This window comes from Entelurus aequoreus, linkage group LG01 (assembly GCF_033978785.1).
Source record: "Entelurus aequoreus isolate RoL-2023_Sb linkage group LG01, RoL_Eaeq_v1.1, whole genome shotgun sequence".
Lineage (NCBI taxonomy): Eukaryota > Metazoa > Chordata > Actinopteri > Syngnathiformes > Syngnathidae > Entelurus > Entelurus aequoreus.
The window spans coordinates 40052308-40075560 of NC_084731.1; the positions used below are offsets into that span (position 1 = coordinate 40052308).

General features: G+C 42.1%; 2 protein-coding genes across 6 annotated transcripts in view; one reads left to right on the forward strand and one right to left on the reverse strand.

Annotated features, from left to right (window-relative positions):
• Positions 1-7967, reverse strand: part of LOC133652152 (recombining binding protein suppressor of hairless-like protein) — a 30887-nt gene extending 22920 nt beyond the window's left edge. For both annotated transcript variants that reach the window (XM_062050591.1, XM_062050582.1), the window contains exons 1-2: positions 7893-7967; positions 3772-3856 (exon numbers count right to left, since the gene is read on the reverse strand). In XM_062050591.1, coding sequence (XP_061906575.1) covers positions 3772-3856; positions 7893-7950 — 143 coding nt within the window. In that variant the 5' untranslated portion in view covers positions 7951-7967. The remainder of the gene's footprint in view (positions 1-3771; positions 3857-7892) is intronic.
• The window catches only part of LOC133652131 (matrilin-4-like), a 38970-nt gene extending 19534 nt beyond the window's left edge, over positions 1-19436 (forward strand). Inside the window, exons 1-19 of one of the 4 annotated variants that reach the window (XM_062050554.1) lie at positions 3624-3800; positions 10447-10561; positions 10692-10737; positions 10840-10935; positions 11359-11534; positions 11606-11764; positions 11939-12170; positions 12333-12455; positions 12614-12736; positions 13657-13779; positions 13856-13978; positions 16660-16782; positions 17170-17292; positions 17371-17468; positions 17597-17728; positions 17815-17998; positions 18094-18246; positions 18320-18422; positions 18877-19436. In XM_062050554.1, coding sequence (XP_061906538.1) covers positions 10854-10935; positions 11359-11534; positions 11606-11764; positions 11939-12170; positions 12333-12455; positions 12614-12736; positions 13657-13779; positions 13856-13978; positions 16660-16782; positions 17170-17292; positions 17371-17468; positions 17597-17728; positions 17815-17998; positions 18094-18246; positions 18320-18422; positions 18877-18937 — 2118 coding nt within the window. In that variant the 5' untranslated portion in view covers positions 3624-3800; positions 10447-10561; positions 10692-10737; positions 10840-10853 and the 3' untranslated portion in view covers positions 18938-19436. Of the gene's footprint in view, positions 1-3623; positions 3877-10446; positions 10562-10691; positions 10738-10839; positions 10936-11358; positions 11535-11605; positions 11765-11938; positions 12171-12332; positions 12456-12613; positions 12737-13656; positions 13780-13855; positions 13979-16659; positions 16783-17169; positions 17293-17370; positions 17469-17596; positions 17729-17814; positions 17999-18093; positions 18247-18319; positions 18423-18876 lie in introns of those variants that run through there. The other 3 variants (XM_062050564.1, XM_062050545.1, XM_062050572.1) reach the window with 3 other exon arrangements.
• Positions 19437-23253: the final 3817 nt, after the last annotated feature.

Genomic DNA, 23253 nt, shown 5'->3' on the forward strand with positions numbered 1-23253 from the left:
CTTTCGGGTTTACTTACGTAAACTCTGCAGGACGTGCAACATAAGGCCGAAGTTTGATGATTTATAATCATAATGAGTAATGACAGGTTATATATATTTTTTTTTTAAACTCATATTCCTGCATAATTATGTTGAATTTGTCTGCATTTCTTTGTAAAAAACAAAACAAAAACATCACACCAAATTATTAAAAAGGGCTTAAGAATATTTTTAAATTAAATAGGCCTAATAACGCCATTGGTCGTCTCTCTGTCTTGGCCCCCAGTTTTACCCCTCTGTCTTGTTTTTTTCTTCTTTCTATCCCCTCCTGCTCTGGTCAGGATGCATCAAACACTAAATATATCCATTTAATAAAGTCACATTCAAATAATAATTGTAAAGTAAATCTGTACAGCAGATATGGGCATCTGCATCAACAATACAATTTGCCTGAGTGGCTGGACAGGACACATAACAAAAATGATACTTTTTTTTTTTTTTTAAAGGTTACTGATACAACAATGTAAAAATACAAAAATATGCAATATTTTATTCATAAAATTCCTGTGCAAAGAGGCTTACAGTTAAAAGTGCCAATGAAGTACAAAATAACTACATTAAAATGATTTCAGACGACTCCACAATACACAGCTGTGAGGTATGGTTGATGAAGTGCATGTGAAAAATGTATCAATTTTACTAACACTCTGGAGCGGGAATAGATTAATAGTCCAACCTACAATACACAGTTAGAAATGTCTTATTGTTAACCTACTTTTTATGCTGTGTACTGTATATCATATCAAAGTACTAGTTTACCAGAAGGGGTAAACATCGTAAACTGTGCATCGATGGATTTTGTCCTCAAACAATCATCATCTTTGGTGCGTACTGTAAGATGTCTTTATTCTACTTTTTGGTGTTTTTGTCATCTTATTAGACATTGACGCTTGTTACATTCAGCCAAACACAAAATTTACAGTTATATACTGTAAAGATAAAGGGTTTCTTAATTAAAAATAATGATTATTACCCCCAATAGACAACATATTTCTTTCTGTAATGCCACATCTTGTTAGATTGTGTTTTTTTGTAAATTATTGATACTTTGTATAATCGTGACGCGACAGCCGTGCTATTAAAGGCCTACTGAAATTAATTTTTTTTATTTAAACGGGAATAGCAGATCCATTCTATGTATCATACTTGATCATTTCGCGATATTGCCATATTTTTTCTGAAAGGATTTAGTAGAGAACAACGACGATAAAGATCGCAACTTTTGGTATCTGATAAAAAAAAGCCTTGCCCCTACCGGAAGTAGCGTGACGTAGTCAATTGAAAGGCTCCTCACATTTTCCTATTGTTTTCAACGCAGCTAGAGCGATTCGGACCGAGAAAGCGACGATTACCCCATTAATTTGAGCCAGGATGAAAGATTCGTGGATGAGGTACGTTCGAGTGAAGTACTGGAATGCAGTGCAAGACATATCTTTTTTCGCTCTGACCGTAACTTAGGTACAAGCTGGCTCATTGGATTCCACACTCTCTCCTTTTTCTATTGTGGATCACGGATTTGTATTTTAAACCACCTCGGATACTATATCCTCCTGAAAATGAGAGTCGAGAACGCGAAATGGACATTCACAGTGACTTTTATCTCCACGACAATACATCGACGAAACACTTTAGCTATGGAGCTAACGTGATAGCATCGTGCTTAACTGCATATAGAAACAAAATAAATAGATCCCTGACTGGAAGGATAGACAGAAGATCAACAATACTATTAAACCAGGGACATGTAAATACACGGTTAATGCTTTCCAGGCTGGCGAAGGTTAACAATGCTGTTGCTAACGACGCCATTGAAGCTAACTTAGCAACCGGACATCACATAAAAACATTAGCTATCCACCTACGCCAGCCAGCCCTCATCTGCTCATCAACACCCGTGCTCACCTGCGTTCCAGCGATCGACGGTGCGACGAAGGACTTCACCCGATCACAGATGCGGTCGGCGAGACGGAGGAAGTTAAGGTGAGTGCTATCCATCTCTGTCTTCCTGGTTGTATTGCTGTAGTTCGCCGCTAATACACCGATCCCACCTACAGCTTTCTTCTTTGCAATCTCCATTGTTCATTAAACAAATTGCAAAAGATTCACCAACACAGATGTCCAGAATACTGTGGAATTTTGAAATGAAAACAGAGCTATTTTGTATTGGATTCAATGGGTTACCGATACTTCTGTTTCACTGGTTACGTCACGCGCATACGTCATCATCCAAAGACGTTTTCAACCGGAAGTTTAGCGGGAAATTTAAAATTGCACTTTATAAGATAACCCGGCCGTATTGGCATGTGTTGCAATGTTAAGATTTCATCATTGATATATAAACTATCAGACTGCGTGGTCGGTAGTAGTGGGTTTCAGTAGGCCTTTAAGAGGTGGATTAAGTCGTTGAAATCTCCACTGAAGGCCCAGGTACCAAATGCCACACACACGTTGTGTTAAGTCTCGACAACACACATGCGCACACGCACTCGCGCACACAGGCATTGTGTTAAGTCTTTCACTCACTCACACATACATGCGCACACACATTCTGGTAAAGTCACAGTGTTTCTTTGAAGACACTAAAAGTTCACTTTGGCTCATGAGAACATTCCTGAACACACACACACACACACACACACACACACACACACACACACACACACACACACACACACACACACACACACACACACACACACACACACACACACACAAACATACACACACACACACACACACACACACACACACACACACACACACACACACACACACACACACACACACACACACACATCACACACACAAGTGCACACATAAAGAAAGTGTTAAGTCTTTCTCAGAAACACACACACTCCTAGCTAACCTTTGGCCTTGTGCACTCGTACTTGATGGGACACTTGTTTTTAAGTGCGTGAGAGCCTAGGTCACCATGAGTGTCAGCAGTCGTCCAAATTAGACCTCTCCCTGCTGAAAGGTCAGAGGTCATAGTGAGCTTGTGATGTTTCACAGTGAATACCTACTTGAATCCCCCCCGCACCCCCACCGATGCTGTACTGTACATTCTCTGACTTTTGACCACTAAAACTACTGCTGGTTTTGGCCTGCAAGGATTTAACAAGTTTGAACTTTCTTACAGCCAACATGTGAAAGTATGGACCACCTTAAGTGTTGGGGGGGGGGTCAGGCTCCAGGGCACCAAGGACCAGAAAAGAAAAAGAGGCGGGGCAAAGCACAAATATAAGCGACTAGTTTGGTAAATAAATGAAGTTGTTGTTGTTGTTATGTTATTGTTGTTGTGTCGTTTCTACTCATGACTTTCTTTGGCGTTCTGATTGGCTAATATGGTCTCACTTCTGGCGCAAAAGTTATTTAAAAAAAAGTATTGCAGTCATTTTTGTAACTCACCTGGAAGACAAAAGAGAACTTCACGTCACAATTTCAAACTTTAGTAGTCGGCTGTTTTTTCTTCTTCTGTGTGTGTGTGCCTGCATGTGAGTGCGTGTGTGTCTGTGCCTGTGTGTGTGTATGTGTGTGGGGGGGTGGTTTAGGGAGTGTGGGCTGTTATAGCCTCCTGCCCCCCCTCCACTGCCTCATTCCAGCACAAAGAAGCATCGAGCACACAAGCTGAGCAGCTTGGATACATCCAACCATCCTCACTGAGAACCTGTGTGCCTGTGTGTGTGTGCGTGTGTGTGTGTGCGTGTAGCAGGACATTTCCCAGCGTCTCACCTGTCCCACTCGACGTGTCCATCCAGCAGGTGAGTGATTGGGCCAGTAGAACCGGGCTGGAAGCAAGCGACCTGCTGCCTGGAAGCTTTTGGAAAGACACATTTAGTGAGCACGTTAATATTTCTTGATGATTTTCTGAGCTCATGATCTCATGAAGATGTTCCATAAATACAAGAATTCTCATTCATCTTAGTCCAACTTTCATCACTTTACTGCATGTGCATTTAATGGCTAAACTTAGACTGTTGGGTTCACAAGGTCACATGGAGGTGCCCGCCTCTGTCCAACACAAAAGATGCGGAACTGATCACCAAGTGGACCTTTAATGTCCTCCAGCTGTGTGCGGTCACAGAAATGTAAAAAACGAATAACGTAAAATAAATATTTATATTTGTTCATTGAACTGTTATAAATGTTTTTGTATGATTACAATCATTTTGAACATTTCTTTTAAATATGCTGAATTTGCATATTGAGGCTGCTGTGAATCATTTCTCTATGCTTGGTGCGTGAGTGAAAAAACCTTCCAAGCACACTGCGCTTGGCGATAAGTGCACTCGTTAGAAACCTCCGATGAGGCTGCGGGGAGCTGTTCCTTTCTGATTAGTGGTTGTTTCTGTCAGAATGTCACCAATATAATGTTAAGTGTGCAGAAACATTAACAATATGACCTTGTACAATCTTTTTTATTGTATTTAAGACGGGTTAATGACGCGTCAGTGAGTGTACGGCACACTCACTAGCTGTATTGACACGGATACTGTGTTAGTGTGTCATAATGGTCATCCGGCATCTGATGGATTAAAGAAGTCACTTCATTTGACCTGCAAACAAAATTAATAGTTAGCAACTATTTTTATTTTTCCTAACACATATTTTCCCAGAAAATAATACAAAAAGCACAACACATATAGCAAACCAGACAATAAAAATTTGGCACTATAAGATCAAAATGATTCCACACTTGGCAATTCTTTTTCTTTTTCTTAGTTCCATTTATCTTAAATGATTTAGTCCCCTGACGTTATTTAGTACAGGCTGTCACTCGTGAGCAAAGGAAGAAGCTTCCTGATAAACACAGTTGTATTGGTCACCTATCTTAAAGTGACACACACATCGAGGCTTCGAGGGACGCAGTATGACTCCTTGTGTTTTAAAAGGCATCGATGTTTCAGTATCAGCCATCACTAGTATTTATTGTAAGTGTGACATCTTATTCTTGCTAATCGGACAATAAAATCTAGACAAATCATTTGGAGAGGAGCGCAGTGCCACTGTGAAAATGCAGGGGTGTACGAGATCCGGCAGGAGCTTGTCGCTGCCATCTTTCTGCAACGAAGCACAGCTACGGTGAGCGGGAACTTAGTGCAAAACAATATCAATGTCAATATCAATTCACACAAAACTAGAATAAAATAAGGAGGATTTTTACAAAGTAACAGGGGCTTCCTGGAGAAGGATAGGTGCATGGACTTATAAACAAAGGTAAGGGCCCAAATGGTTTTCAGTTTTATCCCCACAAAATTAAATGGGTTCAAAAGGTATTTACAGACATAACGGTATTGGTTCGATTCTATTTCTATTGTTGTTACTACACGGTTTAGCTCCAGCCTATCTCGCCGATTGTATTGTACCATATGTCCCGACAAGAAATCTGCGTTCAAAGAACTCCGGCTTATTAGTGATTCCCAGAGACAAAAAAAAGTCTGCGGGCTATAGAGCGTTTTCTATTCGGGCTCCAGTACTCTGGAAGGCCCTCCCGGTAACAGTTAGAGATGCTACCTCAGTAGAAGCATTTAAGTCCCATCTTAAAAGTCATTTGTATAATCTAGCCTTTAAATAGACCCCCCTTTTTTAGACCAGTTGATCTGCCGTTTCTTTTCTTCTCTCCTCTTCTCCCCTGTCCCTTGCGAGGGGGAGTTGCATAGGTCCGGTGGCCATGGATGAAGTGCTGGCTGTCCAGAGTCGGGACCCCGGGTGGACCACTAGCCTGTGCATCGGTTGGGGACATCTCTGCGCTGCTGACCCGTCTCCGCTCGGGATGGTTTCCTGCTGGCCCCGCTGTGGACTGGACTCTCGCTGATGTGTTGGATCCACTGTGGACTGGACTTTCACAATGTTATGTCAGACCCACTCGACATCCATTGCTTTCGGTCTCCCCTGGAGGGGGGGGGGGTTACCCACATATGCGGTCCTCTCCAAGGTTTCTCATAGTCATTCACTGACGTCCCACTGGGGTGAGTTTTTCCTTGCCCGTATGTGGGCTCTGTACCGAGGATGTCGTTGTGGCTTGTACAGCCCTTTGAGACACTTGTGATTTAGGGCTATATAAATAAACATTGATTGATTGATTGATTGATTGACTGTTATCCTCGTAATGAACATCCTGTATGGGTCGAGCACAAGAAGGTAAAGTGTGAACAAGTGTCAGCGCCTCAGTAGGTATGCACCTTGCCAGACGTCAATCATGTCCTCTGGCAGTGAGACAGGTAGACATGAGGCAAGATAGTGTGAGACATGAGAGACAGAGCCTCAGTGAAGGCTCACTTCCTGTGTTTGAAGTAGCAGACAGACATCTGGTTTCACTCACTGTCGAGCCTAACAAGTGTGTCTTTGTCTTAAGGTGTAGCTGTCATTCAAACGGCAAAACGAAACGAAACGTCCTTTGCTACGGTTTTCTGCGTCTTGTCTGTAATGACGTCTTTTGCTTCGGATTGTGTTTGTCCCCCAGATAATGCATATACCGTATTTTTTGGACTATAAGGCGCACATTAAAATCCTTTCATTTTCTCAAAACTTGACAGTGCGCCTTATGACCCGGTGCGCCTAATGTACGGAATAATTTTGGTTGTGCTTACCAATCTAGAAGCTATTTTATTTGGTACATGGTGAAATGATAAGTGTGACCAGTAGATGGCAGTCACACATAAGAGATACGTGTACACGGCACTATGATGGCAGTCACACATAAGAGATACATGTGGACTGCAATATGACTCAAGTAAACAACACCAAAATTGTATATGTTCCATTGAAAATATAGAACTTTACACACGTCGTTCAAAAATCTAACAAAATGTTTTAGTACGATTTTGGTAAGCTATGAAGCCGCACCGCTTGATGGATTGTACTGTACTTTAACATATGAGTATTATTATGGTGTGTGTATAAGGTAAGACATATTATCTGGCGTTTTGTTTCGCAATATTATGCAAAAGCAACTTTTCTTACCTTCTGGTACCTGTTGATGTGTATTTGGGATCTGGATAAATCCTGAAAATTTGCGTGCGTCCGTTTTTGTAGTCCGTGCCGACACCGTAGTCGATAAGCTTCTTCTTTTTCTCTATCTTCTTGTTATGGGACATTCATCCTCTGCTGTTGCCATTTCTAATATAAAGTAGTGTAAAGTTCTTACTTATATCTGTCAGCAAACTCGCCATGAAAGCGCTAATTTTTTTTACATTATTCACCTAAGGAACTTTAGTTATTAGAGAATTCCGGTCGGACAGTTTTTCACGGGACACATTTCTGGCGTTGTTATTGCACTAGTGAGCCACGGATGAGGAGATGCTGCTCCGTTATTGATTTAAGTCAAGTCTGAATGTCATTAAAACAGTTAGCTCCATAATATATTTCACTTCTTCCACTCCCGTCCTTGCACGCTACGCCGCTACAACAAAGATGACGGAGAAAAGACGCTGCCAAAGGTGAGCCACGTAAATAAGACCGCACACAAAACGGCGCATCCTGAAGCGACTGTCAGAAAGCGGCTTGAAGATGATCTGTAAAACATAATCTATGCAACATTTTGACCAAAGAACCACCATTACATGTTATGTACACCACAATGAAGTGTTTTCAATTTAGAAAAAAAGAATAATAATATGACCCCTTTAATGCGCCCTATAATCCGGTGCACCCTACGGTCCGGAAAATACGGTACGTTAGCCAGCCCGCTGTTTCCTCCCCTGTCACATGGGGGGCATAATTGTTGCTGACCAGCGGTTATGACAGGTGATTAGCTTTGTTGTCCCAATGCGTGGAGTCATGACTATAAGAGGTCAGAGGTCAGATGTCGTGGGGAGTGAGGGGGGTGCAGAAAGCTCTGGTCCTGATCCTACCTCTGTGTCCGTCCTCAACGACGTCCAGCTCGTCCATCATGGTGCGCACACTCTGCATAAATTAGTACGTCTGGTTGAGCGGGTCGAAAATCAGCGGCCACATGATGACTGACTGCAGCGCAGGACCAGAATCAGAACCTGCAGATTCCCGCTGTGGATCTGCCAGCTGTAAGAACGCGTCCTGCTGCTTGCTGTCAAGATGGTCCGCTTCTTCTCAGCCTTGTTTGCCGTGTGCACGTGACGCTCGGCCCGACTGTCAGGGTGGGTTAGTTCTGGTCTAACAGTCGTTCATTAACTTGGCCCATGGCAAGTGTGTGTGTGCAGCCAGAGCAAACAGAGATAATCACCTGTTACTTTCTCACGACGTTCCGTCTCCTCAAACTCAACCCAGACCAGTGAGAAGCAGTGCCAATAGTCTTTGAGCTGCGGTTAGTAGTCATGTTTACTTGAGAAAACTTTTTGACATCGTTGATCGTCCAACATGCCACAATAGTCTGCGCCATCGGGATGCAGGGACTTCTTTGCGTTGCGTTGCTGGGGTCCTCGTCAACAAAGTGGTAATTAATACTAAACAAGTTGGCCTGTTGGAGGAAAGCAGGAAATGAGCTCTTGGGGGGCGTTGTCATGGTTACGGTCATAAGATCACCAACCAAAACAAACAGGAACAAAGACGTAACAGCAGGCTGGAATCGAACAACGGCAATCAATGTGAAGCCATGCAGAAAGGTCGACTTCATTACGCATTATTATTAGTGCACCATGTTGCGTTTTTACTTACTCACCAGTGCATCTCTAGAAACAAAGTGAGATTACAAGACATTCATCATTGACTTTAGTGCTTTGTGTTACTTTCGACAAGTGCACTTATGGTGCACTTAAAACTGTCAAAATGGTGAGTGCACAGTACTAGATACATTTATCAATCAATCAATCTAAATGTATTTATATAGCCATTAATACCAAGTGTCCCAAAGGCCTTAACCAACTCACAATGACATCCCCTGGTCTAAACCAACATTCGGGCAAGGAAAAACTCAAAAGACCCCAAACATGGAAAAAGAAGAACCCTTGAGAAGGGACCACAGATGTGGGCAGATCGGCCGCAGTGGATGTAAAGTGGGTATTGAAATGTTAAATTCATAGATAATGTGAGAGTCCAGTCCATCATGAAGCAAACAGATAGTAATAGCTCCAGTTGTGCATGGAAGAGTGGTATAGCCACCAATTGGATCAGCTAGCAAGCACCTCATCCAGACTGGTACCGCTCCAGAAATGATCCGGAGGGGACAGAGCAGAAAAGTGTTAGCCGTAAACGGTGTCTATATAAGTTCTAAGGCGGGACTTCGGGGTAGCACCTCCAACTGTTTCTATACCATTACTTACCAGCCTTAATCCTTGCCATCTCAACTACGTAGCGAAAGGAGAGAGACTCACTGGAGTGGTTGCAACACACCAATAAAAAGGAGGGTAAAAAAAGCATATAAATATAAAGATGATCATAAATAGAGTAGAATCCAACTTGCCGTCGGCGGTGATGTGTCCTGCAGACGCTGCGGGGGTCACGTCACGTTCATTTCAGCTTGTCTGTAGAAGGAGTTAGCGTGTGCTTCCCCGTGCTCTCTGCCAGACATTCCTGCTTCCTGTTCTCCCGCGTGGGAGCCACGCCGCTTCGTTTTGTCGCGCGCTCCGTCAGGTAGAAAGTCAAGAGGAGCTGTTACCGTGGCGACGGTAAGGATGAATGCTAAGGTTTGTTTGTAGCGCCCGGATGTGAAACAGACGCTGTCTCGTTTCGCACTTGTGCCAATGTCAACAAACCCTTCTGACCTCTGACCTCTGTTTAAGCTTTTGGCTTTTTATGAAATTGCTTTTTTTTTTTTTTTTCAATTTCATGCTGCAGTCAACTTTAAGTTAAAAGATTTGTGTGCTAATTATAAATGACCCATTATTTACATTAGTCTCCTTTCCAAGCAGCCAATCACAAGAGACCACCTGAAAGCTTCTCTTTGTGGATAACTGTACCACTGTGTGTGTGTGTGTGTGTGTGTGTGTGTGTGTGTGTGTGTGTGCTCAGCAGGATGGTAGCACATTGGCGAGGGGGGACGACAGGAAAGGGGTTTTAAGGGAGAAAGGAGGTGGGGGGCGTTCTAAGGCCTCTTTGTGCTTCACACACTCATGCTAGTCCTTGAAATAATCTCAATAGAAATGGGATCTCAGAGCCAGCAGGTAACCTCTGACCTCACAAAAGGTACACCCTCCAATAATCCAGTAGAAGCTGTTTTAGCAGACTTTGCTTCACCTCACTTATCGCATCCTGTAGCTGTCCCAATACTTTTGTCTGTCTGACTGACTGTACACATGAAAATAACTTCACAGAATTCTGATGTTGATGGTCTTCGAACTAGGACTGTTATGTTGTCATGAATTGGGTCTAGTTTCAAATTGAAGACATGATCTACTTAATGTCCCATCCGGACTCTAGATTCTGTGCTGGTCGTCAGCATTGAGCAGAATCAGTTTGCCAGAATCTCGTTTGACAGTCTGAATGGCCCGGCAGGAAATAGAAGGCAAGGGACCATCAGACCAGATCATGACCTCAGGTTCTATGCACTCAAAAGCCAACGCAGATGGAGACCTCCTACTAGCAGGATCCATTCTGCATCGTCTTCCAGGTGTTTTGGGACTTTTTTACTACTGGGCGGGGCTGGAATGCCCCTCTAGAACACTTTGCCATCGCTGTTATTATAACCTGACAAACATGCTGGAATTCACCCACGGCCTCTAATCTCTCCTTCGCAACAGCACATTGGTTCTGATCCAGACTCGGAGAACATTTTTCCGACAACAAGTGAGTACAAAGTGTACCATCAAATGACGACTGTATACTAACACAAGGTAGTGTTAATAAATTATGAACGTTTTGTCTTCCAACATTAGTCTTGTCACCCAGGTTTATTGTGAGCGATGAAGACCACACGTCTAGGGGGAGCGCTCGCCTTCGTGCTGCTCAACATGGCCACCCTCGCCGCCGCCAGGCCCAAAGCAGGTCAGTCTACGGACACAACAGACATCCCAGGGACTTTAGCATATAGCTTGCTTATTGTTTGCATTAAAAAGAAAAAATTTCTTCACACCTGGTGTACATTCCTGGTAGTTTGGCTCAATTCCAGAGGCCACAAAAAGGCTGCAATGATCTTTCACTATGGCATCCTTGAAAGACCTCATAAAGGCTGAAGAGAAAAGCAGGTGCCTTATTGGAGTCCAGGAGAAAAATTTGAATGTTTTCCCAGCAAAGGCAGCATTTTTTGTTCTGGGAAAAACTTCCAAATGAAGTTCCAGAATCCTCTGAACACTCTCCAATTCACATGCAGGATACTTCCTGTTTGGCTCTGTGACACAGTCCTCCGGAGGACCTCAGTGTAAGCACTAGGGGGCGCTGTGGCTGCATTCAAACACATATCTTTGGCAGGTCTGGAGCAGAAGTGCAAGTCTGGCCCGGTGGACCTGGTCTTCCTCATCGACAGCTCCCGAAGCGTCCGCCCGCATGAGTTCGAGACCATGAGGAAGTTCATGATTGACATCTTGAACACTCTGGAAATCGGTCCAAATGCCACCAGAGTGGGAGTGGTCCAGTATTCCAGTCAGGTACCGGCAGCTCCTCCAAGATTGTTCCTGGACTTTTGAAGACATAAACAAGAACATCTTTGTCTTTTCAGGTCCGCAGTGAGTTCTCCTTGAACAGCCATAGCACACTGGCCAACATGGTGGATGCCATCAATGGGATCGTCCCGCTCGCCCAAGGCACTATGACAGGCCTTGCCATCCGTTACATCATGAACAACGCATTCATCGCTCAGGAGGGAGACAGGCCCAAGGTAGATTAATGAAGATAAAACAAACAAATAAACTCATTTTCTCTTAGGATTGTAAACATATAGTTTCCCTCGGAGATGTGATGCTATTTACTTCCCCCTGAGGAGAACAAGTCCTTCTTGGTGGAGACTTAACAGATCACAGACGAGCCTCCTCACTCCCACATGTTTCTACAGGTCGCCAATGTGGCCGTTATCGTGACAGACGGCCGTCCACAGGACCGCGTGGCTGAGGTGGCGGCGGAGGCCAGACAGAAAGGCATCGAGATATATGCAGTGGGTGTGGCCAGAGCCGACATGGCCTCCCTGCGGGCGATGGCGTCACCGCCCTTTGAGGACCACGTCTTCCTGGTGGAGTCCTTTGACCTAATCCATCAGTTTGGACTTCAGTTTCAGGATAAACTGTGCGGTGAGACCACCAAAAAACAAATATGTTCCAGTGTGCTGATCAGTCACTTTGCTGCAAATTTCAAGCGCTGAATGTCGCAAATTGAATGACTCAATTTGTTATCACTATTAAGTGGGATTCAAAGACATCCTCAGCTGACATTTTACAATTGTTGTGGTGCAGGTTTAGATCTCTGCGTGGAGTCAGAGCACGGATGCGAGCACATCTGTGAAAGTTCTCCTGGTTCGTACCACTGCCTTTGTCTGCCCGGATACACACTTAACAACGATGGGAAGATGTGCACAGGTGAGGATGGGGTGAAGCTCAAGAGAGAAGAACAATAATTATCTGTGTCTTCAATTAGTTTCTGAGAAATTAAGGCTCTCTGGGCTTAAACAGTGTTTATTTACGTGTGTGTGGTGTGTGTGTGTGTGTGTATGTGTGTGTGTGTGTGTGTTGTTCAGCCATGGACCTCTGTGCTGAGGACAAACACGACTGTGAGCAGATCTGCGTCAGCTCGCCAGGTGTCTTCACGTGCGACTGTAACGAAGGCTTCACGCTCAACGATGACAAGAAGACGTGCACATGTGAGTCTCACAGGCATTCACAGACACACACACGCGCACATGCACACGCACGCGCACAAACATTCTTGTATTTAATACTTTCTTGAGACCTCCGAAAAATGGCTACCTATTTAGGATCACCCTTTCTAGATATATAAAGATTTGTATTTACAACATTAATAATATATACATACTATGCAAATATAAAAATGGTAAGCTTTTAGTTAATTATAATTTTTTGTTTGTAATTGGATTTTAATCTTCATTATTTACTTCAAGTTATTACAGTATGTCTCTATATACATTTTATTTATTTAAAAAAAATTAATTTTGGCCTAAGGTGGTGCATTTCAATTTCTTACACACATTCGTTATTACATATGTTGGCCATAGGGGGAGCACTTCAAATTTTTACACACACTGGTTATTTCATATGTTGACCAGAGGGGGAGCACTTTTAAAACCGACACACAGTCAATTTGAAAAATCCCTCTTTTTTGGGACCAAATGGGATACAATTGTTATGGTATGAAAAGGGGTAGGATTAAATAAACTCAGCTTCTCCCTACTCCTTTTCAGACGTGCTGTAATGAAACAACTGGAAATATGTGATGCATTACATTGTATTGTATGCATGTTCGAAATAAACTGAAACTGAACTGAACCCTAATTTTGATAGATTTCACCACCAGGGGTGCAAATTAGACATTCTCTATTAGATGCAATGGTTTTCCGTATTGGGATCATGATTTTGGTCCTAACTTGTTCACCGGTCCTCATATGGAAGGTATTTTTCCTTGTTGATGTAGAAACACAACCCCCCCCCCCCCCCCCCCCCCCCCCCCCCCACACACACACACTTCTTACTAAAGTATTGTCCAGCAATGTGTTTATTGTCAGTGTGTGATTGTTATTAGTGATGTCAACTCTGGTGCCCACAGTGATCAACTACTGCTCGTTTGGGAATCACACGTGTGATCATGAGTGTGTGAGCGTGCTCAAAGGCTTCCAGTGTCGCTGCAATGATGGCTACAAGCTGCTGGATGATGGCAGAACCTGCCGGGGTGAGCACACACGAGCACACGTATACGCGCACACACACACCCCTGACCTTGATGTGTGTGTGTGTGTGTTGTGCAGCCACAGACCTATGCGCTGAAGGCAAACACGACTGTGAGCAGATCTGCGTCAGCTCGCCTGGCGTATTCACGTGCAACTGTAACGATGGCTTCACGCTCAACAAAGACAAGAAGACATGCACACGTCAGTCAAGCACACGCTAAAAAAGACAGAGAAAGACACGCAAAAAGACGCTGGCTTAAATATTTGTCACAGTGTTTGCCTCGCAGTCAGAATGGTCTAGCTTTAAATGTTGGCTCGTCTTCTCTGAATCTACTTGAAATGTTCTCTTTTTGCTTTCTCTTTCCTCCTATAATTCAAAAACATGTACGACAGCTTCAAGGGATTAGAGACTCTAAATCCATCCATCCATCCATTTTCTACCGCTTGTCCCTTTCGGGGTCGCGGGGTGTGCTGGAGCCTATCTCAGCTGCATTCGGGCGCACCCTCTAAATCAGGAGTTGTTAATATTTTTTACCTCAGGGCCCAACTTTTCAACTACAGAAGTGCCCGGGGCCCACTCAAATATTAACACTGAATTAGTAATCTTATTCTTGATTTTAATCATATTCAATAAAAATATATAACCTATTTATTAGGGCTGCGAATCTTTGGGTGTCTCACGATTCGATTCAATATCGATTCTTGGGGTCACGATTCGATTATAAATCGATTTTTTCGATTCAACACGATTCTTGATTCAAAAACGATATTTTTCCGATTCAAAACAAGTCTCTATTCATTCAATACATAGGATTTCAGCAGGATCTACCCCAGTCTGCTGACATGCAAGCAGAGTAGTAGATTTTTGTAAAAAGCTTTTATAATTGTAAAGGACAATATTTTATCAACTGATTGCAATAATGTAAATTTGTTTGAACTATTAAATGAACCAAAAATATGACTTACTTTATCTTTGTGAAAATATTGGACACAGTGTGTGGTCAAACTTATGAGATGGGATGCAAGTGTAAGCCACTGTGACACTATTGTTCTTTTTTTTTATTTTTTATTTTTATAAATGTCTAATGATAATGTCAATGAGGGATTTTTAATCAATTGTTACTAATATTGATACTGTTGTTTATAATATTCATTTTTGTTTCACTAGTTTTGGTTTGTTCTGTGTCGTGTTTGCGTCTCCTCTCAATTGCTCTGTTTATTGCTGTTCTGAGTGTTGCTGGGTCGGGTTTGGTTTTGGAATTGGATTGCATTGTTATGGTATTGCTTTGTATTATTTTGTTGGATTGATTAATAAAAATAAATAAATAAATAAATAAATAAATATAAATAAAAATAGATTTTTGAAAAATGAAAATCGATACTGAATCGTACAACGTGAGAATCGCGATTTGAATTCGGATCGATTTTTTCCCACACCCCTACTATTTATAGTTTACAACATTGTCGAACGAGATGAAACCATGTGGAGATTATTTATTTAACATATAAACATTAGAATAAGGTCAGGCTGATTAGAAAAATAAATACCAACCAAAATATTGCATAAGAAGGGACTCATAAATAACTGACCAAAAAATAAATTCACATACAGTTATATTGTGTTAAAATAAATAAACTAAGTTGATAATGAATATTTTTCTTAACTGAACTGTCAATAAAATTAAAGTGCGAATGAAAATACAGCTTCACCACTTTAGTCATATTTTTTGCACTTAAGGAACTTCTCTATGACTTTAGCTCCAGACGAGACCTGGGCAAATTTAGGCCCGGGGGCCACATGCGGCCCGTTGAGCTTTTCAATCTGGCCCGCGGGACATTCCCAAATAATTTTTTTAGATGTAGCTGCCATTATGATGTGCAGTGATGTTTTCTAATAACCGTAAGTCTTCAACTATACAAAGTATTTCAATGGTTGGAATCTGCGCTTATGGATAATATGCCAGTTACTATAGTAATCTAATTAGTTACTATGGTCATCTAATTAGTTACTATGGTCATCTAATTAGTTACTATGGTCATCTACGTCACAGCAGCTCAGACGAGGCACCAAGCAGTGTGGGCGGGAAGCGTTTCCACAGACGCGGAAGGAGATTTTCACAACAAAGTTCTAAAGCTTAGTGATGTATAGAATAGAATAGAATAGAATAGAATAGAATAGAATAGAAAGTACTTTATTGATCCCTGGGGGAAATTCAGCAAATATCAGATATATCAGATTGTAGGTGGCTTTATTTTGTACCCTTCGTGTTCATCTTTCACTGTTTGTCGCATTTTTGTTGCATTTCACTTGATTGTAAAATATGTCGATCGAAAGGGGGTGTGACATTCATATGTTGTCAATATTCAGTGTTTTATCGTTCATAGAAACATTTAAAATTCCATTACGTTTTTTAAGGGGGTCTGTCATAACGTTTTTGAGCATTCAATCAGACATTATTGTGAGGTTTTGTATTAGTGTTCCTAAAAATAGATATACCGGGCCCAGACACATTTTTTTCTCTAAATGTGGCCCCCGAGTCAAGATAATTGCCCAGGCCTGCTCCAGAATGTCATTACTGCCACAAGTGGTGGAAAAGTGTAAGACAACTGAGTATTGCTGCAGCCCATATGGACCACAGCTGAGAAACAAATATTTTTTTGGCGGCCCTCTCTAAGGGGGTTGTCATGGCCCAATAATGGTTAAGAAATGCGGCTCCAAATGGTGCATAGATTGTGTCAGCACAATCATATGGAGGGATCATATGTAGCCCATCACTCACCCTTACACACTTTTAATGATACAGTGTGTGCATGTGTGTGTGTGTGTGTGTGTGTGTGTGTGTGTGTGTGTGTGTGTGTGTGTGTGTGTGTGTGTTGTGCAGCCATCGACCTGTGCGCTGAGGGCAAACATGACTGTGAGCAGATCTGCATCAGCTCGCCTGGCGTCTTCACGTGCGACTGTAACGAAGGCTTCGTGCTCAACAAGGACAAAAAGACTTGCAAACGTCAGTCAACTGAAAATATTTAGTCTTTTTTTCTACTATTTTCTGCACCAAGATGTACAGTTCACTTTGGGACATTTTTAACATGACCATGATCAAAAGTTGAAAAAAATCAGCACTTCTTGGCACCCTTCTGTTGGGTAGCTAACTAAAGGGGCAGAGCAAGACACAGTACAGTGTGTTGATTGGTGGTCAAAGAATAATAATTTCCTGAGTGGGGAGAATGCATAAACCAGGTAGAAAAATAACTGATTGGTGCCGTGTGATGATGGCACTATGATGTTTATGGAACTGACATACACACATCTGGATTTACACTGTCTTAATGGACTTAATGGTCCATTGGTGTGAACTTAAAGGTGATCTTTAATCATAAGTGTGTGTTTGCAGACTTGGACATGTGTAACATCCTGGACCACGGCTGTGAGCACCGGTGTGTTAGCACCCCAGGGTCGTACTACTGTTTGTGTCCTGAAGGTCAACTTCTGAAGGAGGACGGGAAGACATGTGGCAGTGAGTTGGACTTGTTAGTTTCACTTTGGATTGAAAACAGGAGACAAACATGGCTGTTGTTCTTGTTGTGTCCTCCAGCCTGTAAGACAGCCAACATCGACCTGGTTCTTCTGATTGATGGATCCAAGAGTGTTCGCCCACAGAACTTTGAGCTTGTCAAAAAGTTTGTCAACCAGGTGAGTTTGAGGTCACGTTGTCGCAAAGACTTAGTGTCTTGTGGGAACTTGACGGCTTAAAGTGTGAAAAAACCTTTAGACTACTGGAATCTTTGGTGATCTAACGCAGTACCTCTGCTGTCCTCTAGGTTGTGGACACTTTGGACGTGTCCGCTCATGGTACCAGGGTTGGTCTGATCCAGTATTCGAGTCGCGTCAGGACAGAGTTCCCCCTTAACATGTACCACACGGCAGATGAGATCAAAGCTGCCGTTATGAAGGTAACCAGGATGCCCAAACTTTTACTTTGGAAACCCCCGGAAGGAATTCAGAAGGCTTTCATTTTGGAAGGCTTGCCTGCCAACAGGTTGAATACATGGAGAAAGGGACCATGACGGGCCTGGCGCTAAAACACATGCTGGAGAACAGCTTCTCTGAGGTGGAGGGTGCTCGTCCCGCTGTCCGCAGCATTCCCCGAATTGGACTGGTCTTCACTGATGGACGTTCCCAGGATGATATCACCGAATATGCCAAACAGGTCAAAGAAGCCGGTGAGCCACTCGAAAATAAAATGTTACAGTTCACCTATGGATCAGTAAAATATCCCGGTTTCATCGTGAAACGTGTCCGCAATGCTGCCCGGCAGGAATTACTATGTATGCTGTGGGCGTGGGCAAAGCTGTGGAAGACGAGCTTCGAGAAATCGCTTCAGAGCCTGTGGAGAAACATTTCTATTATACCACTGACTTCAGCGCCATCAGCACCATCGCAGAGAACCTAAAACTCAACGTGTGCCCAGGTACAACATTTGGTTCACAAAGACCGTCTGAGAACGGACTTTTATGCTCACTCATTTCCTCATTGTCCTGCAGAGGAGAGTCAGGGGGAGATCGAGGTGAAAGACCCGTGTGCCTGCGAAAATCTGGTAGAGTTCCAGCAGGCCACCATGAGCAACCTGGAGCAGCTCACACAAAAACATATCCTTACAGTATCTCACTACAATCACATCTTTTATTCTCAGTAGATGAACTAAATTATCCCAAAAAGCTTTAAATACAATCGCTCGTCTGTTGGACCCAGAAAAGACATCTCGAATGCTCGCTAAGACGATGAATGCTAACTAAGGAGTCGGACTCTAGTCCGAGTCCATAATCCTCCTCTCCCAAACACTACCAGTTGTTCAAATGCAGTCAGGCATATAAAGTTCTTTGGAATGTTACAAATCCAAACTGACCAACTCAGGTCCACATAGTTTTCCAGTGCAGTAGGGGGCACCGACATGCCGTGACCTCCTCAACACTTCCACTTAATTCTACTCAGACTTGATGTTGGAACATTTATGAGGTAAAACACGTCTTCATATTTCAGGTGATCTTTTCTTTCCAGTGTTTGTACAAGTGCAAAGAGTTTCTTCCTTAATGGATCATCCACTGACAGCAATGAGCTCCCGTCTGGAGCAGCTGGAGAACCAGCTCCTGACCAGGAAGTGATGCGGTTGTCATTGCGACCCAGAGATGGAGCAGCAGAAGACAAAGCAGGAAGACGCCACAACCTTCAACGTGTGCCAGAGGGCGATTGTAGAAACGGGCTGCTGTGACACAGACCACGCCCACTTTAGTCCCGCCATGGCGCCAAGCAGACACCACAGAACGAACAGCCCGAGAGTATCAAGAGATCAAGTTTAGATGACACCTCCTCAACCTATTTATACTTTTGTAGCAGAGGTCTTATTATTACCACTTAATGAAATGTTGAAAATGTTCTTCTATCCTAAAAGGAAAGTCAAGATTGAAGCTGTCCATGAACAAAGTAATTATCAAAAGACTTCTTTGTATTTTTTCTATGGGAAAAAAATATCTCAATTTCAAATGTATTCCTTTTTGTTTGTTTTTGGTATATTTTTTAATAGTTTGACTCTTTGTATGTTATTGATGGATGCTTGTATGCACAGGAGGCAAATAAACTCCAACATGTTCCATCAATATTTTAAGGGATTCTTTCGTATAAAAGATTCATACAAATGTTGGCTCAACTTCCTGTTGTGGAGAAAGTTTAGCGTAGAAACAATAAACTTAATTTGGGAGCAGGCTAATGATCTCTAAAGGAGATTTAAAGAGCAGCTCCGCAGGGATTGTTGCTGCAAGAAACACGGAAGAAACATGGTTTATCCAGCAGGGAGTGCAAGTTGGAGGTCCTGTGAGAGGACGACACAAGAGACCTTTGCACACAAACAATGAAATGACCTTTAACAAAATGTCACCTTTAGTACAACTAACACAACTTGTTGTTCAGGATCGACAAAGGAAGTTGCATCATTGAAAGACACTTTACAGCAGGCATGTTTTACACTTGATATTGCCATAAGAGCTGAAGTGTACCAAGCACGATGAAGGGTACCTAAAGGGACAGTGTGTTGCCTAGTGCACAGGGAATGGTCACTTCCAGAATCGGAAGAAGAAATAAATAAAAATATTATTTATTGACTGTCTGTTCATATTGATGTAAAGTTTGCGAACAAATCAAATCTTTTGAACAGCTCTTTTAAGTAAACGATGAGAACCAAAGCGCAGTTTAGAGCCATTCGTTTGGGTGCCATCTTTTTTTTTTGGCTGTTCTTTAAGCACATACAGTGGCACTCGACTGGCAACTCGACTAGAAAATGGGTCAAAGTCAGAAGAATTGTAGCAGCATATGGATACACTTTTTCAAAAACTATCTTTATTTCTAATTGTTTTTATTTGTATTTTATTTATTTGTATTAACTTTTCTGGTTCATTGTTTTGAAGTAGATCAAGCGTACAAACACTAGGGGCCTGCTTTACTAAGATCCAAATACCACTCGCTAAACAGCGTGTGCGTTGTTATATATTTATTGTGAGAAATCATTAATATGATCAGTGTTTCCACAAAAATAGATATCATTAATTATTAATAATAACATAAAGTTAAAGGTAAATTGAGCAAATTGGCTATTTCTGGCAATTTATTTAAGTGTGTATCAAACTGGTAGCCCTTCGCATTAATCAGTACCCAAGAAGTAGCTCTTGGTTTCAAAAAGGTTGGTGACCCCTGGTGTATACTATAAGTGGGCATGTTGCGTGTCATCTACTAACACTGCATGTACAATTGAAAAGTGGTGCAGACAGCTTCATTTAAACAAGCTTTGTGCGTGTACTATATGGGGCATCACCATGGAGGCACTTGATCATTTACTACATATTCATGTTATGCTTACCTTACTACCTGTGGCGTTTTGCTATGTTTACAAACAAGTAGGAGACATGTCTGCAAAGGTCGTGTTTCCAAGATGCTGGAGGAAACGACAGGAGGCAGCTTATCGGTAAGAATGACAATTTATTCTAAAATAAAAAAGGAACAAAACAAACTTAAAGGCCTACTGAAACCCACTACTACCGACCACGCAGTCTGATAGTTTATATATCAATGATGAAATCTTAACATTGCAACACATGCCAATACGGCCGGGTTAACTTATAAAGTGCAATTTTAAATTTCCCGCCACACTTCCAGTTGAAAACGTCTAGATATGATGACGTATGCGTGTTACGTAAACGGTTGATACGGAAGTATTGGTACCCCATTGAATACAATACAAAAAAGCTCTGTTTTCATTTAAAAATTCCACAGTATTCTGGACATCTGTGTTGGTGAATCTTTTGCAATTTGTTTAATGAACAATGGAGACTGCAAAGAAGAAGATGTAGGTGGGATCGGTGTATTAGCGGCGGACTACAGCAACACAGCCAGGAGGACAGAGATGGATAGCAGACGCGCTAGCCGCCAAACTCACCTTAACTTCCTCCGTCTCGTCGACCGCATCTGTGATCGGGTGAAGTCCTTCGTCGCACCGTCGATCGCTGGAACGCAGGTGAGCACGGGTGTTGATGAGCAGATGAGGGCTGGCTGGCGTAGGTGGATAGCTAATGCTTTTAGCATAGCTCTGTGAGGTCCTGTTGCTAAGTTAGCTTCAATGGCGTCGTTAGCAACAGCATTGTTAACCTTCGCCAGGCTGGAAAGCATTAACCGTGTATTTACATGTCCCTGGTTTAATAGTATTGTTGATCTTCTGTCCTTCCAGTCAGGGATTTATTTATTTTGTTTCTATCTGCATTTGAGCCCGATGCTATCACGTTAGCTCAGTAGCTAAAGAGCTTCGCAATTGTATTGTCGTGGAGATAAAAGTCACTGTGAATGTCCATTTCACGTTCTCGACTCTCATTTTCAAGAGGATATAGTATCCGAGGTGGTTTAAAATACAAATCCGTGATCCACAATAGAAAAAGGAGAGAGTGTGGAATCCAATGAGCCAGCTTGTACCTAAGTTACGGTCAGAGCGTAAAAAGATATGTCTTGCACTGCATTCTAGTCCTTCACTCTAACGTTCCTCATACACGAATCTTTCATCCTCGCTCAAATTAATGGGGTAATCGTCGCTTTCTTGGTCCGAATCACTCTAGCTGCATTGAAAACAATAGGAAAATGTGAGGAGCCTTTCAACTGACTACGTCACGGTACTTCCGGTAGGGGCAAGGCTTTTTTTTATCAGATACCAAAAGTTGCGATCTTTATCGTCGTTGTTCTCTACTAAATCCTTTCAGCAAAAATATGGCAATAGAGCGAAATGATCAAGTATGACACATAGAATGGATCTGCTATCCTCGTTTAAATTTTAAAAAATCATTTCAGTAGGCCTTTAAGAAGTAGCATAACGGCAAATGTCAGAGAGCGCAAATAATACTGCCTGACTGAGTAGCAAACTAAGCAGGTATAAATAGCTCTCTGATTAGTGATCAGGAGATGGTGAGCGTCAAGACCACTAATCAAAGGCAGGTGAAAAAAAATCAGTGCTCATGGAAACTATGGAAGAAGCTAAAGTGGGCACTGAAACAGAAATAAACACTCAACTAAAAATACTAATCAAAACACAATATATGACCTGACATGACATGTCAAAACATTTTTTTTGCGCTGTGATGTTGCGCTTATGCATGGGAGAGAGGCTGCATTTATGCATACTTCAAGATTGTTTTTAAATATGGGAGATATGTTAATAATATATGTTCTATGTGAAAAAACGAACACCATTAAATAACACTAAGGACATCAAAACACATCTATAGATTTTGGTTTAATCAGCCCCTATAGGGAAACTGCACTTTTTTGGGAATTTTGCCTATCGTTCACAATCATAATGAGAGACAAGAACATACGTTTTTTTTTAGGATTCTAAAGATGATGAAAAAAATGCATGCAAATGCGACTAATGGGATGTTGTACCCTTCAAAGCCCTCTAAAACAACCTCAACACCCTCCATCAACGTTTTATAAACACACTGCAAGTCTATATACAATATAAATAACAGACATATTCATAATAATATGTATTATGTTCAATATTTACCATATTTTGGTCATTTTATGCATTACCGGAACTTATTTCCTCAGTGCATTAATTTCCGTTCCCATATCAGCGCACTTCCAAATTCTGCCAACAAATGTGTGATCCTACTTCCGGAAACCAACACAAGTGTGTTCTAATCATGGCAGACTTGGTAACAGACGAATAAAACTATTTTTGGACAAATTAGGATTCACAACCTTATCTTTTTGAAGCTGAATATACGGAGGATGAACTGCTGCTTATAGAAGAGAGGCTGAAACGTTGGAGCAGAAGAAAGCCAAAAGAGTGAGGACCAGCGTGACTTGACGCTGCAAAATCAACTGGAAAAAAAAAACGTCCCAGGCCAGCTAGACCAACCAGACAACTGTCCTATCGAGTGAGTCA